At 40.9% G+C, this 17,162-nt stretch overlaps 1 protein-coding gene across 9 annotated transcripts in view; it reads right to left on the reverse strand.

The window, feature by feature from the left end:
- The window catches only part of DYNC1I1 (dynein cytoplasmic 1 intermediate chain 1), a 252,049-nt gene that overhangs the window by 152,104 nt on the left and 82,783 nt on the right, over positions 1-17,162 (reverse strand). For all 9 annotated transcript variants that reach the window (XR_005556459.1, XM_039341469.1, XM_039341465.1 and 6 more), the window contains one exon: positions 6,904-6,993. Coding sequence is in view for 8 of the 9 variants with exons in the window: in XM_039341469.1 (XP_039197403.1) it covers positions 6,904-6,993 (90 nt within the window). In the remaining variant the exon portion in view is untranslated. The remainder of the gene's footprint in view (positions 1-6,903; positions 6,994-17,162) is intronic.

Below are 17,162 nucleotides of genomic sequence, written 5' to 3' on the forward strand. Positions count from 1 at the left end.
GGAGGCAAGATTCAGTTCCGCCCAGGACCCCAGCAATTTGACCTCCTGCATGAGAGGCCTGGACCTTGTCCCCCCTTGTCTGTTGATGTGGGCCTTGGCTGTAATGTTGTCGGTTAAAATCAGGACATGTTAGCCCTGTACTCTATCGGTGAATCTCTTTAGGGCCATATATATGGCTCTGAGTTCCAGCCAGTTTATATTGTTCTTTAGGTCCTGTTTGGACCACCGACCTTGAGCCCAGTGCATGTGGAGGTGTGCCCCCCACCCAAACAGGCTTGCATCTGTGGTAATGGTAATCCTGTCTGGTTCTAATACTGCTACCCGTGACAGAGCCGGGGAGTCCCACCATTGAAGGGAGTTCAACACCAACGTGGAACTCGGACCTTCTGGTGGGATGTGCTGGTGTGAAGTCTCTGAAATGGAAGGAGAAGCTATGTAATTCTCTGGCATGGAGGCATGCCCATGGCACAATTTGCACGCAGGACACCGTCTTCCCCAGTAGCTGTGATAGGGAGGTCAATGTGACTACTCTGTTCCTTCGGATCCGACGTACAAGAGTCTGAATAGAGTTCCTTTGGTCCTGAGATAGGTAGACCGTACAATTGTCCGTGTCTATAACAGCGCCCAAATGGAGGAGCCGGGTTGTTGTATGACTTTTCTGGAAATTAACAGAAAACCCGTGCTCCTGAAAGACCTTGATGGCTAGGGCGAGGTCTGACTGAGCATTTCAGAATGATGATGACTGAATTAGTATGTCATCTAAATAGCATTGAATTCTGATTGGAATTTGTCTAAGGTTAGGAAAAATGTCTCAGTTAGGTCTATTGAGGTAAGAAAGTCACCTTGCCTGATGCTGGCCAGGATTGATTGAAGTGGTTGCATCTTAAACTTCTTATACCTCAAGTAAGGTTTAGACCTTTCAAGTCTGAGATTGCCCTCCAGCCCCCCAAGTCTTAGGGATGACGAAGAGGTTTGAGTAAAACCCTCGTCCTTCTTGGTCTTGTGTACTGGTTCAATTGCTCGTATTTGTAATAAATGAGCTATGGCCTCTGACATAAAGTCAGCCCTGGACCTGCTCATTGGAATAGGGCAAGAGCGGAATTTGTCAGGTGGTTGAGAACAAAATTCTAGTCTCAGACCTTGCATGACGGTGTCTAACAGCCATGCATTTGTGGTGATGGCTGTCCAAGTGCTGGAATAAGGGGCCAGCCGGCATCTGTAGTGGTGACTGCCAAAGTGCTGGAATAAGGGGCCAGCCGGCTTCCTATGGGAAGTGAGACTGTGAGATCACTTGCCTCGTTTAGAGGAACGGCCCCCCGGGCCTCGAAGGGGCCGCTTGGCCTGGATCTGTGATCTGCTTCTGCATGCTGAATGATCCTGCTGTCGTTCTTGTCTCTGAAAGGAATAGGGGGATGCCTGGGCCCAGTCCCAGGATGGAGCTGGTCGAAAGGCAGCCTCCTATAACTGCTCTGTGACATGAGTTAACCAGAGTTTTACGTTTGTCCTTACCTTCAGTTAAGTATGGTTCTAGTGCCTTACCAAAGAGATGTCCATCTGTGTAAGGTTTAGAGGCCAGACGTCACTTGGTCTTGGTGTCTGCTCGCCAATTCCTGGGCCAAAGGAGCCTTCGTGCTGAGATGTCTGCAGTGATGGTTCGGCAGTGTATCTAGCCATGTGCAGAGAAGCGTCGGCTAGGTACTGGGACATAGCCACTAACTTACCCAGATTTTGGTGAGCTCTGAGCTGGTCCGGAGGGATCCTGTCCTGGAGCTCACGTAACCCAAGGGCTGAAGCCCTGCCGAAGAAGGCCATGGATATTGCCGCCTTTGTTGCCCAGGCTGATGCCAGATGGGAACTACGCAATGCGGAGTCAATCTTTTTATCCTCCGCCCTAAGTGCCTCATTTATATCCCCAGGAATGTTAGCATTGGGAAATAATGAGTTCAATGGCTCATTAATCTCAGGGACCTCCAAGAGGGAGGTCAGAGAAGGGGCAACTTTGAATAATGTCTTCTCTACGGCACCAGGGCTTGAGAAGGATCCTAACTTCTCCCATTGCTTTTGAACCCTATTGAGAAAAGGGGGCAGGGGATATGGTTCTGAGAGACTGAGGGCTCGTATATATAACATGGGGACCCTTGGATGTTGTAGGTGGGCCTCCTGCTCTTGAGAGAGGTTACAGTTGTGCAGGCCTTGATTAGCAGGGAAATAAAAGTGAATGGTCAAAGAGACCGACAGGAGGGGTGGGGTCAGATGAAGTGATACTTTCATCCTCTGACATAATCAGGCCCGATGGTTCAGCCCTTGTTGATTCTAGATCTGATGAAGGTTCATCCATGATATCTGGAGATTGGAATGATACATGGATTGTAGGGGTGGCTGTTGGGCGTGGGAAGCCATGAATTGAGCCACAGCCTGAGCTATCATGGACTGAAGGTAGTCCGGGATTAGAGTCTGGTTCTCAGGGGGGTGAAGCCCTGCTGCAGTGGGGGTGAATGTGGTCTGGGGGCCCACATTAAGGGTGTCCTGGCTAGTCAAGCCTGTCCCTGGACCCGCCCTTGTGGCTGATTCTAGTTGGGAAATTCCCCTGGGGGGAGACCAGGCCCCTGGGGCTGAGGCACAATGTGAGGAAGGGGCTCAAAAATGGGCCTTCCCGTTGTGCCTGTCTGACCTGGGGAGGCCGCTCTCAGTCTCTGGGACTCCTCCTCCCTCATCTGTAGATTATTGGTTTCCCTGCTTGCCCTGGCTCGCTTGGTGGTGTTCTTTCCACTTGCCTGTTTGACATTTCCTCTTGGCCGGCTCGCTGGTTTTCTCTGCCATGATGAGTCTACTCTGGGCTCAACCTTGGCAAAACGCCCCCCCTCAGCGCTGTAACTCACCAAGGGAGCCTGCAGAGATGATTCGGCCTGTGAGGGGGGTGGGCAGGGGATTGGTGGGCACTGCGTCCCTTGGGAGCGAGCTGGCCCTCCCCAGTCCAAACCGCTGTGGAGATGATGCTTGTAAATTCGAGGCCTCTGCCACCGGTGATCATACACTGCCTTCAGGAGTGAGCTCCAGGCAGTCTGGGCCTCAGCCACACACAAAATGGCCACCGTGAGTCAATTCAAAATGGCGGCCGCAGAGTTCGTGCCAAAAAAACAGCCGTTAGAAGAAGGCCTTGAGGCCTGAGGCCTAAGCTGCGATGAGCCCTCGTTCTGAGGAATCGCTTGGGCTCCTAACGCAGCGAATGGATTCCAAAAAAAAAAAAAAAACGCCCGTTAGCAGAAGAAGGCCTTGAGGCCTGAGGCCTAAGCTGCGATAAGCCCTCATTCCGAGGAATCGCTTGGGCTCCTAACGCAGCTAATGGATTACAATTAGGTGAGCTGAGAGAGGCTGAGGCAGGCCGAGGCCTAGTAAGGCCTCCAGGCTCCGAAAATTGGATCGGTGCCAAAAACTTTCTCCTGCTGCTGGGTGGTCTGCTGAGGCCGAGGGACCTCCGTCGCTTGCGGAGCCCCCCAGTCAATTGGCAAGCTTACCCCTGCCTCTAAGGCTTCCAGGCTCTGGTTAGAAGAACGGAGCCTCTGATGCGGAGAAACGGCCCCTGGTAGGAGATTTCTCTTGCTTCTGGGAATCCAAATTTCAAGCTGATTGTGAAGCTGAAAGGCTCTCAAAGGGAGAAAGGGAAAGTTCCCCCCCCCCCAAAGGGAGGTTTGTCAGCCTGTCAGCCTGCTAGGCTACAGGTTGGGATGATCACTGGAAAAAAAAAATTCTTTTTTTTTTAAATTATCAAATCTATTAATAAAAATGGTTAGCACTAAGCTAATGGGAATAAAATAAAATAGGAATACACAGTCTTCTGCTCCAGGAGCGAAGAAAAAACGCGTCTTAGAGCAAAGAGACTAAGTCTAAAACTGGGGTGCAGTTGGCATAGAGGGGGCGGTACTAAATTTCAGACTTAGTCTAATTGGAGCAGATAGATTAAGACAACCCATCCGTGGGTTCTCCATCCAATCATGCTGGAGAAACTTCCTGACAGTTAGAACAATTAACCAATGGAACAACCTGCCTTCAGAAGCAATGAACGCTCTTAACACTGGAAGTTTTAAAGAAGAGACTGGACAGCCATTTGTCTGAAATGGTATAGGGTTTCTTGCCTGAGCAGGGGGCTGGACTAGATGACTTCCAAGGTCCCTTCCATCATTATTATTATTATTGAATAAAATTTAAACAAGAAAGAAAACTTAAAATTTCTGCATGATCTGGATGACTGAGAATCTCCATAGACATTTAATATGTAGCCCTTTTTAAAAAAATGTGCTATTCTAGGCATGAAATTATATGATTTCTGAAGACCTCAGGCCAGGAAAACTTTTATCTGTACCAATTAGCACCCATCAATACTGGACAAAGAAATCTGACTTAGGATGTAGCAACTTTCTATATTTTTGTTCTTGTTACTATTCAAATTATAAAGGATAAAATAGCAAATTTATCAGATAATATTCCATTGAATCTCACTTTTTTAAAAAAAATGTCTCTAAATGACAATTTTAATTTTAATTTGGGGAAAAAATGTATAGTGGATTACAGAATCTTTCAAAATCAAGATTCATAATGGAAGCACTGATCCAGCTTAGCTGCTTTTAGAAATATGAATAGTACTGCTAAATATCTATTAGAAATTCTGCAATGGTTTTAAGAAAAGGTATTTTGCTCTGCATGGAAAAAGAAACCTTCTCATTTTATGCCAACAAAAACATGCATTTAACCCAATTTTCAGGAAAGCCCTTAATTCAGAATAAATATTACTAAACCCAATAACAGCAGGAAATATTAATGAAAATACATGTGTTGCCCCTAACATATTAGTAATCATTGTTTTGAAGCAAAAACAAAAGTTACAAACTCAGAAAACAAAGGGTCTGTATGATGGAATTTTGTAATTAAAACATTAAGAAAACGTGGCAACCACCTAAAAGATCCTGTACATCATTAATAAAGTAATCCTTAATTTTTTTTAGAAAGAAAGAAAGAAACAAAGAGAAAAAAGAAAATAGAAAAATTTAGTTAACAATGAATATGTGATTCCTGTTAACTATTTATATGATAATCCTATCCCTACATATCTGTGGATAAATTTTTATTCTCAGTGACCTGAAACCAATCTTTTCCATTTCAAATGCTGGATGGATAAGATTACTGAAGGAAAAATATTCTGTGCACTTTTATATGATTGCTGATTCTTATGTCCCATGTTCAAGCAATGGCTTTCATAAGAGGAGTCAACAATGAGCCCCAGTTTTAATTATCCTGAGATAAATTTCATGAAAAAAAAAACTACGTGTTTCACCTGTCCCATAGCTATGGGACTACTGTAGATGTTATGATGATAAGCTTTTTTGAAACATTGAAATGATACAAAAGGAAGTGAGGCGGCTAGTTGAAACTCAACCAACTTTCTGTCAGTTCCAGTGTCAGTTTTAATTTATTATTTTCTTTTCAGTTTCTAAAATATTAACATCCTCACAAAGTACTGCTGTCTCTGATTCAACTACCAGACTTCCTTTTGAAACCTGCGGTCTGAGTGTCTCAAAAACTATTACTACTAAAAAGAAAGGAAAGAACGAGGGGGGAGGGGAAAGGGATTTTACAGCTATCTTTTGCCTGAGATCTGGCTTGAGGAGACAAGAAGAGGAGCCAGGGGCAACACAAAACACTTCAACTAGACTAAACTATAACAAAAAAGAGATGATGTTAGTTATGGCTATCTTTCAAATACAGCTGAGGTATACATAGAACTCACTTGCAAGCCCGTGAAAAACTAAAATAAATATATGTCTTTCAGGAGTCTATTTAACTTGGCTTTTAAAAAGTATTCACTCATAATTCACTACGTCGTCTTCCAGAGATACACAAATTATGGTTACTTTCATGTGGCAAGAAGAGGAAACTTGACCCAAATCTCAACCACAGTTCAACAACTGAGTATAGTTCTTCTGCTCTCACTAAGACTATAGGCTTCTCTGCTGATAAGACCTGCATTCAAGTGAGCAGAATCTCTTTAAGTGAGTTCAGGAGCACCCACACTAGTTATTAGTGCTATAGGCAGAAGGTAAAATCTAGGAAACTACCTTTGATTTGTTCAGACCATTTGTCCACTGAGTTTAGTCTGACCCATGACCACCCTCCAGAATCAAAGGTTTTCCACACTAGTGAAATCTATCCAATCCTTTTAAACTGGAAATGTTATGGACAATTCTTGGCCCTTCCATTTAGAAATTTATTTGCTTATTTGATTTATACACTGCTCTGGCAAGCAGTCAAGCTAGCTAAGACAAAACAAAATATGAATACTTAATAAAAATTATAATGAACAGTGGCATAAATATTAACAGCATCTCAGGTCAATAAGCCTGTCAAAATAAATCTGTCTTCACAGGTTTCTAAATATTTGAGAAAACTCCCAAGAAAGTACATTTCATTGTCAGAGCAATGAGAAGAGGACTTTCTCCCATGTGTCAGAAAGATGGGCCTATGACCATGGGATATCTATTAATTTTAATAAATCTAGACTGGAACATTGCAAAAAAGTATGAAAAACAAAACAAAATTCAGTGCAATATATTTCTAGGCTTAGCAGAAGGCAGATCATATAGCTAATTGTTTTGATCAATGATCGAAGAAAAAAGTTAACATATAAGCTAACAGATTTTAGACATTGTGGTTATAATCTTATATATATTTATTTTATTCAAACTATTTATATAGTTGTTCAGCTCATAAAATGCAACTGAAGGTGACTTAATAGGGTTAAAACCATAAAAAACCAATAACAAAACATATAATGACACAATACAGCTTAACTGAGACCAGAGGCTACTGATGGACATCAAGTACTTAATCTTGAACAGTCTACTTACGTACCTTCCTTCACATCTTGTGTCTTTTCTTGAGTTTCTATCTCAGCATCATTCTGAGCTTTCAGTTCCACCAATTCATCATCTTCCTCATCCTCTACAAAACAAAAGGGAGCCATATAGAAATTGAATTTGGAGGATCAATATGTGAACCATTGTGTGATCCAAAGGCAGTGGTGGGATTCAGCCAGCTTGCTGGCAGAACCAATACCTATTTTTTTATTGAGTTTGATGAACCAGTTATGATAAATCTGAGTCTCCACTTCTGGCCTTCCTGTCTCCAGTTTTTCCAAGTTTTTTTCAATCTGATGCTGAGGTTTTCTCTCTTGGCTCCTCCCTTCAGCCGTTTGAGTCTTGCCACTCTCAAGGTCCTCAGGGTGATGGACGAGCTTCTCTAAAGCACTAAAGCTGACACCTGTTCCATGCCCAAGGGAGACCTCTTCCATCACCCTGCAAGCGGAGGCAGGAGGGGAAGATAGTGATCTGGACATGCTGCACGGTGACAGCAAGCGGAGGCAGGCAGGGGAAAGCTTCCCCCACACCTCTGCTTGCTGCCATCATGAAGCACATCTGGATAGCCTGTCTCCCCCCCCCCCCCGCCTCCACTTGCAGGGTGATGGAGGAGCTCTCCCTTGGGCTTCTCCCACTTGGAGTAAGAATAAATGGGAGAGTATTGAAGAGAAAATAATGGAATGTAAAATTCCATGAATGAGGCAGAGTGATTAGAAAATAATCAAGTCTAACCACAGGCCTACCACGTCCCAACACCTGTCATGCCTTGTCTGTTTGGTAGTGACTTCTCCCACTTTCTCCTTCCTCCTCCTCCTTTGAACAGCCCTTTGCTCCCATTGCTTTTTCAGTCCCAGATCTCGGTTGTCCAGAGCCTGTGCAGAGGGTCTTTGGAAACGAAGCCCCACAGCGATCAGATGGGATGGGAACCATTCCCTTCACTTTTGGACGGGCTGGAAGGAGCAGTCCAAGGATTCCAATCTGGCTTTGCAGCAAGCAAGGGGATTGGATGCACATTGGTCTGGAATCTCAAAAAAAAACAGGGTTTCCCCCCCATGCTGCATTTTCACTGCCATACTGTTTAACTTTCTTTAAAGTTTACTTGATGCAAAATGGGCATTCTGCATCAAGTAAACTTTAACCTTTAACTCTCCCATTTATTTCTATTATTTCTTCCATCTTTTTTCTTATCTCAGAAAAAACATTACAGCAGAAATACAAAAGATGAAATATTTGTGGCATATTTCAATATTATTTTTTTATTTATTTGCCTCTTTGAGAATATTTTTATTTTGAAATGTGAGATACGTACAAGTCAAGAACATAATCCACATAACTGAATTTTCAAAAATAGTAATTTTTCACAGACATCTCTTAAGAAGAAATACATCCAATTATTATTAGATATATTTAATAATGCTGGGAAAGATTGAGGGCAATAGAAGAATGGGACAACAGAGAATGAGATGGCTGGACAGAGTCACTGAAACAGTAGGAGTGAGCTTAAACGGACTCCAGAAGATGGTAGAGGACAGGAAGGCCTGGAGGAACATTGTCCATGGGGCCACGATGGATCGGACACGACTTGGCAACTAACAACAACAAAATTATTCTGCAGCTCTTGATGCGTTCCATCACCATGAAACATATATTAGGTGTTCCATATCTGAGTTGTTTTGCAGTATATGAGAAATTCTATATATATAGAATGAAAAGAATAATTCCAGAAAAATATGACAGTTGTTTCTTTTGTCAGTCAAAACCCAAGACAATGGCTTTTTAATATACCAACCCAGAAACAAAAAAAATCATAAGTTTCAAATGTTGTTAAATTAATTGCCTGTTCTTTTCTTATCCTGCAGCAAACCTCCACTCTCAGTGATCTTAAGTTTGAATGTTTGTCCCTAATATGCTTCTTTCTGGCCAATAAACGGAAAGAAGGAAAAAAAGATAAAAACATGTACCAGTTTTAATCTGGCAGATACTCTACTAAGGGGACACCTGTTATTCAAACAATTCAGTTCTTGGTAGATTTGACCTATAACAAAAGGTTAAATACAATACTGACCCCAGGTCAGATGCTACTGACAAGTAAACAGGATCGGCACAGTTCTGAAAAATGACCATTCACCACTCAACTTGAGATGACAGCAACTGGGACGTATATTTGGAGTTTAAGAGTGGCTCAGCATTAATATGAATTTAATGAGCACTGAAAATTGACACATGTCAACTACTACTAACAGATGTTTTACTGCCCTTCTCTGACCTATGCAAATTATGCTTGCCTTGTTTTCACTTCTTCTACTCTACTCATATATGTTTCTTTTTCCTGTTTGGTTATGTTTACCTTAAATTATATGAAAGTTTGGAGACTCCGGCTGATACCCACTACCAATTATATCCTCTTAAACCCAACTGAGTACATTTGAGGAAGGAAGTAATGCTGTAGCTCAGTGGTAAGCTTGCTATAGCATCTGTGAGGTCCTGGATACAGTCCCTGGCTCCAATTTAAAGGTTCTAAAATAGAACACCTCCCTTAGGCATGAAGCCAGCTGGATGACTGTGAGCCACTCATTTTCTCTCAGCCCTAGGAAGAACCACTTCCCAAAACATTGCCAGAAAAACTGTATGGATACTAACCATGTGGTCATCAGGTGTCAGGGTGACTTAAAGCAGTGGTTCTTAACCTTTTTGAACAAATCGCCCCCTTGAGCCAATGAGGAAGTTGTCATCGCCCCCCTTTCCCAACATAACCTCTCAATCACAACATAGGAAATAATTTTTCAATTTATGCAAACACTTTTTTTGTTTTCTTTAAAATTGTCATCAGGGTATATCGATGCAAATAATTTATTTCCAGTCTTTTTCCCATATCTCCCATATTCTGGAAAATGGTGCACCACTGTATGGGTAGAGGCTGCTGCGCAACGCGCATGAAGATACGCGATGTGTATTCACATATGTATGACGTTCTGTACTGAAGCTAGCTAGAGGAACATTTGAAAACACAATTCAATCCACTAATAGCGATCATCTGATGTTTTTGTATGACAGATATACAGCGATTCACTGTACGAAAAAATCTCAAAAGTGTCCCCAAAACTTCTCGCTCCATTGCCCCCATATCGCCCTCTTTTTGTTCCTTCACCCCCATGTCGCCCCTTTTCGTTCCATCGCCCCCTTGAAAAATGAAATCGCCCCCTAGAGGGCAATATCGCCCAGGTTAAGAACCACTGACTTAAAGGATCATTAGAAGAGCAATAAAATAGAAATCCTCTTCTACTCAAACAGTCTATTTGGATGAATCATCAGGCTGAAATACTAGACAACTTTATTTGATTGCGTAATTGAGTTGAAGTAGGAATCATCCAGTCATTGCTAATACCTATAAAAATCAGGACATCAATAGAATAGTGCTTTCGTACCTTGCCATTTAGGCTTTGAACAGAAAACGGACATAGTTTTTTTCATTTTTTTTCCTAATATGCATACCTATGAACAACCTACATGCCAATATATTTTGATACAGAGGAAATGGATTCAGTATTATCATGGTAATTTAAAAAATGAATTATTGAACTGGATGAAGAACTCAAAGGAACAGAAGACCAAGACAATTTTATTAATAGAGACAATTATATCATATAAGTTATCTCTTCAGTTTTTTCTGTTTTCTCAGAATTTATCGACAATAGTCCTGTAAGAACTATTATTCTTGCAGGAACAAAACATCAAAATAAGCTAATCCTATTGTAATGCAAAATATCTGGGGTAAACCTAGACTCAAATGAAATTATTATGTTGTATGTGTTTCTCTCCCAGAGCACTTATGCCAGCGGTTCTCAACCTGTGGGTTGCGACCCCATTTGGGGTCGAACGACCATTTCACGGGGATCGCCAAACAAAGCAGTCCGCCATTTTTTCCCTTTTTCTTAGCTGTGCTACTCCCTTTTATTCTTTGGCTTTTGAAAGCCAATAGAATAGACTCTCTTGAATAAAGTCTAATTCTATTGGCTTTTAAAAGCCAATAGGAATTGTCCAGGCTGTCTCTGCCCTGCTGAGCCCGCCAAAAGCCCCAGTCTGCAAATGGTGCTGCAAGTTGCAGTGAAGGCGAGCTGTCTGGAAGTTTCCACCCCTCCCTGCTAAGCAGCTACTAAAAATGTAAGTAAAAAAGGGTGGGAGGTGGGAGGCCGGCAGGCGCAGGGAGGGTTGCTGGCACGCGTGAGGCCCAGCGGGTACCTTACCTCCCTTGGGCTGGGCCAGCTGGTGGCCCAGCCGGTGGTCGCCCTGTGCTGTTGCTGCCCCTTGCCAGCTACGCCTCGGCTGGCGCAGGGGGCAGCACCACGCATGCGCAGTGCTCCCGGGCAGGGAAAGTCCTCAACTTACGACCGGTTGGGTAGTCCTCGACTTACGACCGGTTGGGTAGTCCTCGACTTATGACCGGTTGGGGGTCACAGCATTAAAAAGGTTGAGAACCACTGACTTATGCCATATTAATCCTATATACACATAGACATTACACACATACATTTTCCACACATGATTTAGCAAAGTTGAAATGCATTTACATTTCAAAATTCTCTACAACTGTCCAAATCTTCAGAAGCATTTCCATATCAGGCAACATTTTTAAAATTCTTCTCTTGCAACATTTCGTAAAATTTATACAATTAAAAAAAATAAATTAAATACAGCAAACATGTATTACTTAGCAACTATATTTTTTTCAAAGCTATCCAATTACTGGAATAAGAGACAACAGATAATTTTACTTACCCAAGATTTCCTAGATCTTTATCTACAAACCTTCAGGATTTAATTTTATATTTATAAACATTTGCAACTCTCCAACATTTTCCTGACCTGGGTTTATTCATTTAGGGATTCTTTTTTCTTTCCTACTTCTTTCTTTATTACCATTTTTTGCAAACAATTGGGAGACTTGACAATTGCAGTTTTAAATTCTATTCCAACCCCTTTGAAAGATTCTTGAAGGAAGGCTTTACATCCTAATTCCTTTTCTACATCTTCCATTTAAAATTGTCTGAAATCAGGATTTCATGACCTGAAATAGAAATTTCCTGCCAGAAATGGAGGCTAGCAGAACAACCCAGAGAAAACAAGGAGTTTCAAGCCTCATCTCCAATTTCATAGGGAGAAGACCCCAAAAACATATGGCTATGGTGGAAGCCATAAGGCTACACCCTTAATTTCCAAAATTATACATATTGTTATATAGTGTTGTTGTATACATTATACAGAACAAAGCTTTGTTTCTATTCTGGAGACATGCATTCTATCTGCTATGATTAATCCACTTTCTATAGAAGTGATATTTTCCTTTGAATATGTTTTTCTAGTTTCTCTTGCAGCTAGTACTGTTGCTGTTGAATCAGTTCACTATGGAGTTAATTATTGCCTAAGATTTATGTAAGACAGACAGTCCTCTCTGCTGCTATAGGTACCACCAATTCAACAGCTATGATCTATACTGCTCCCTGGAGTACAAGATTTGTACTTCCATAGATTTGCACCCTGACAGTACTTCTGCACATGTTTGCTAAAGCAGAGCCATGGGGAATATCATGTTTTAATTTTATATAATTAGAAATTACTCCTTTCTCTCCCTTAAATAACTGCATGTTAGTATATGGAAAGCAAGCTATACATCTTGCTTTATTAAACAATACTCTATATGGTATGGTGAGTTAGTATAAATGTAATTATCTGCAAGTACATCCTGCAATATGAATGAACAAATGAATGCAAATTTGGGCTAGGGGAAAGAATGCAAATTCAAAGTTGTCTTTCAGCTCCAAAACCACTATCAATTTTATATGAATGTTACTCAAGGAACACTATTGATCACAATGGAATGGTAAATGCATCCTATATATAAACAATTAACAGCCAAGGTTATACTCATAGTAGTTCAAGTCCCAATCAGAAGGCATAACACAGTTTGTCAGATTTTTATAGTTTATAAAAGAAAACACTTTTTCAAAAAACAGAATATAATAGTTTGATCCATTTTGGATTGGTCAGACCAACTAATAGTATTATGTCCAGTTTTGGGACTGCACTTTTAGAAATTAGGATAGTCCATATCAAGTCTTCCATTTTAGCCTTTCAACAAACTTGGGACATTTGCTTGAAAGAAAATATCAAGATTCAGAGCTAATTATGGTGTCCTGGTAAATTGTTAATATAACAGATATCAGCTTGAAGTCACCATTAACATTTTCTACACTGTCCCAGAAAACCCTTGTTCTGGTTTTGTCCCAATATACTGTATTAATTAAATATCAATATGCACAATTTCTTGAAAATGTGATATCATGGTATTGCAATATTGTTAGGTACTATAGAACCACTCTAAAGCTTTCTTCAACTTGGTGCCCAGATGTGTAAAGTCCAATTTCCAGAACTCCCATCCATTGATGAGAATCAGGGGAGTCTTGAATAAGGTATTGATTAATTATCTATAGAAGACACCCTCTGTATACTTTAACTACAGTAGTCTCTGGGGAGAAAGTACAACTACTACACAAATAAATTACAGAAATAATAATTAAGAATGGAGTTACTTATAAACAATTGGGAAACAGAACATTAGCAAAATAAATAAATAAATACAACAAGTGATAGACTCTGCAACTATCCAAAGATTTTGTGCAAAAATAAAACAGACTTATATAATTATGAATTTCAACAATTTGATTGTAAAAGAATTGCTTGATGCATTAATTCTCCTTGCCTCGTTGTACATAGTATACAGAAACCTGAAAATATAGTATCCTATTTAGACTCTTCCAAATTAACTTAGATTCATGTTATTATCTATTAACTTCTCTAAGATTACAGCATGAACTATTTCTGGCATGACTATTCTCAATCTATTGGTGTAGTATTTCACATTTCCATCTTTTGGTTTTTCACTTTACCACTAAGTGTTGATTTTGTTTTCAAGCAGCTTTGGTTTCACTGCACTCAGCCACTGCCCTAGAAAGGCAGGTCTTATTTTTCCATTCTGTGACAAATGATGGAGTAGTAATAGTAATAGTAGTAAAGTTGGAAGGGACCTTGGAGGTCATCTAGTCCAACCCCCTGCTCGGGCAGGAAACCCTACACCATTTCGGACAAATGGCTGTCCAGTCTCTTCTTAAAAACTTCCAGTGTTGGAGCATTTACTGCTTCTGGAGGCAAGCTGTTCCACTGATTAATTGTTCTCACTGTCAGGAAGTTTCTCCTTAGTTCTAGGTTGCTTCTCTCCTTGATGAGTTTCCACCCGTTGCTTCTTGTCCTGCCTTCAGGTGCTTTGGAAAATAGCTTAATTCCCTCTTCTTTATGGCAGCCCCTGAGATATTGGAATACTGCTATCATGTCCCCCCTTGTCCTTCTCTTCGTTAAACTAGACATACCCAATTCTCGCAACCGTTCCTTATATGTTTTAGCCTCCAGTCCCCTAATCATCTTTGTTGCTCTTCTCTGTACTCTTTCTAGAGTCTCAACATCTTTTTTACATCGTGGTGACCAAAACTGGATGCAGTATTCCAAGTGTGGCCTTACCAAGGCATTGAAGAGTGGTATTAATACTTCACGTGATCTTGATTCTATCCCTCTGTTAATGCAGCCTAGCACTGTGTTGGCCTTTTTGGCAGCTGCAGCACACTGCTGGCTCATATTTAAGTGATTGTCTACTAGGACTCCGAGGTCCCTCTCACAGTTACTACTATTGAGCATGGTGCCACCTATGCTGTACTTGTGCATTTGGTTTTTCTTGCCTAAATGTAGAACCTTGCTTTTTTCACCATTGAATTTCATTTTGTTAGTTAGTGCCCAGTGTTCAAGTCTGTCCAGATCCTTCTGTATCTGAAGCCTGTCTTCTGGAGTGTTGGCTATTCCTGCCAGCTTGGTGTCGTCTGCAAATTTGATGAGTTCCCCATCTATCCCTTCATCCAAATCGTTGATGAAGATGTTGAAGAGTACTGGGCCCAGAACAGAGCCCTGGGGCACCCCACTACACACTTCCCTCCATATAGATGCAGTTCCATTGAGGACCACTCGCTGAGTACGGCCGGTCAGCCAGCTACGGATCCATCTGGTGGTGGTTCTGTCTACCCCACATTTTTCTATCTTGTCAAGTAGTAGGTTGTGATCTACTTTATCAAATGCCTTACTGAAGTCCAAGTAAATTATGTCCACAGCATTCCTCTGATCCACTAATTTTGTCACTTGGTCAAAGAATGCAATAAGATTTGTCTGGCATGATCTATTTTTGACAAACCCATGTTGGCTTTTAGTAATGACTTTGTTTGCCTCTAGGTGTTCGTTGATTCGTTGTTTGATTATCTTTTCCAGGATCTTCCCAGGTATTGAGGTCAGGCTGATAGGTCTGTAATTTCCTGGATCCATTTTTTTTCCTTTTTTGAGGATGGGAACTACATCAGCTCTTTTCCAGTCCTCTGGTAGTTCCCCTGTGTTCCAGGATCTTTGAAAAATATAGTTCAGTGGCTCCGATATCACATCTGCCAGTTCCTTGAGAACTCTGGGGTGTAATCCGTCTGGTCCTGGCGATTTGAACTCATCTAGGCTGGACAGGTGCTCACTAACGATTTTCTTGCCTATCTTAACTTGTGTTTCTGTTTTGTTTTTTGTGGCACTATTTTTGATAGGTTGGTCTGTTTTTTCCCTTTGTGTAAAGACAGATGCAAAAAATGAGTTAAATAGTTCTGCTTTCTCCCTGTTGCTTGTCACCTTCTTGCCACTTCCACCCACTAATGGACCAATCATTTCCTTCACTTTTTTCTTGTTTTTTACATGTTGAAAGAAGCTTTTTTTGTTATTTTTGACTTTGGTCGCAAGCCTTAGTTCATTTTGAGCCTTGGCTTTCTTCACTTCATCTTTGCAGGCTCGGGCTATTTGCTGATATTCTGACTTAGTTATGTTCCCCTCTTTCCACTTTCTATACTTGTCCTTTTTATCTTTCAATTTGTCAGAGAGTTCTTTATGCAGCCATGCTGGTTTCTTTTGAGAGCTGTTATTTTTCCTCTTTGTTGGTATTGTGCTAGACTGTGCTTTTATTATCTCATTTTTCAAAATTTCCCAAGCTTCTTGAGTTGTTTTCCCCTTGAGGATTCTCATCCATGGAATCCTTCCCAAGCCCTCTCTAAGTTTATTGAAATTAGCTCTCTTGAAGTCCAAGACTCTAGTTTGACTGTGTTCTATTGGTTGTGCTTCTATAATGTTGAATTCTAATATTGCATGATCACTTCCTCCCAGGGTTCCTATGGCTCCAACACCGTCTATCATTTCATCTCTGTTAGTGAGAATTAGATCCAAAATGGCTAATCCCCTAGTTCCATTCTCTACTTTTTGGGAGACAAAGTTGTCTGCTAGGTTTGCCAGGAACCTGTTTGATCTTCCACTTGGTGCGGAGTTTGTCTCCCAGTTGATGTCAGGGTAGTTAAAGTCCCCCATTACTATTGTGATGTGCTTCCTACATACCTTAGTTAGCTGACTAGCAAAAAGTTCATCTATTTCCTCTGTTTGGTTGGGTGGTCTGTAGTATACACCTATGGCAATGTCATTCCCCCCCCCTTTTATATTGACCCAAATGCATTCAAGACAGTTTTTATTAACTGAACGCCTGGCTACAAGAATTTGCAATGCTTCCTCTATTAGAGCCCTCAATATAATTATTTTCCTATTAATTAAATATGGAAAGCTGCCTATGGTTCTTATGGAAAGTATCTATTGAATCCCAGAAACTGATTTTCCTTGGCCTGACTACATTTTCCTTGGTTGCCATAACAATCTCAAAGTTCTTTGCTCCTATACACCAACTATGGCCCTTTCTTTTTAAAATGCTTCACCACTTCTGTACTAGTATACTAGTGAAAATGGCAAAAACAAAATAGTAAAATAATTCAACTAATGAGAAAAATTATTTATGCCTTTGCAATTTTAGTTCAACAAGCATTAAATGGATCACACAGTGGACAGAATAAAGCATTCATAGTAGCAGCCTCCTTAATTGTATTTATTTACTTACCAAGGTCCTTTCCAACTCTGTTATTCTGTTAATTTTGGCTCAATGGCAAAGAAAAGAAGAGGCAAGCAAAAAGGTAGTAGCAAAGTGAGGAGCTTGTTCAGGATTTTCTGTATTGTGATCCTTACTTTTCTATCATCAATTCTTTTGAGGGACTTCAAATTACATTCAGTTTCTTATCTTGATCTTAAATAAATCTCAGA

Source organism: Crotalus tigris, unplaced genomic scaffold (assembly GCF_016545835.1).
Source record: "Crotalus tigris isolate CLP2741 ecotype Arizona unplaced genomic scaffold, ASM1654583v1 scf7180000017765.3138416, whole genome shotgun sequence".
Lineage (NCBI taxonomy): Eukaryota > Metazoa > Chordata > Lepidosauria > Squamata > Viperidae > Crotalus > Crotalus tigris.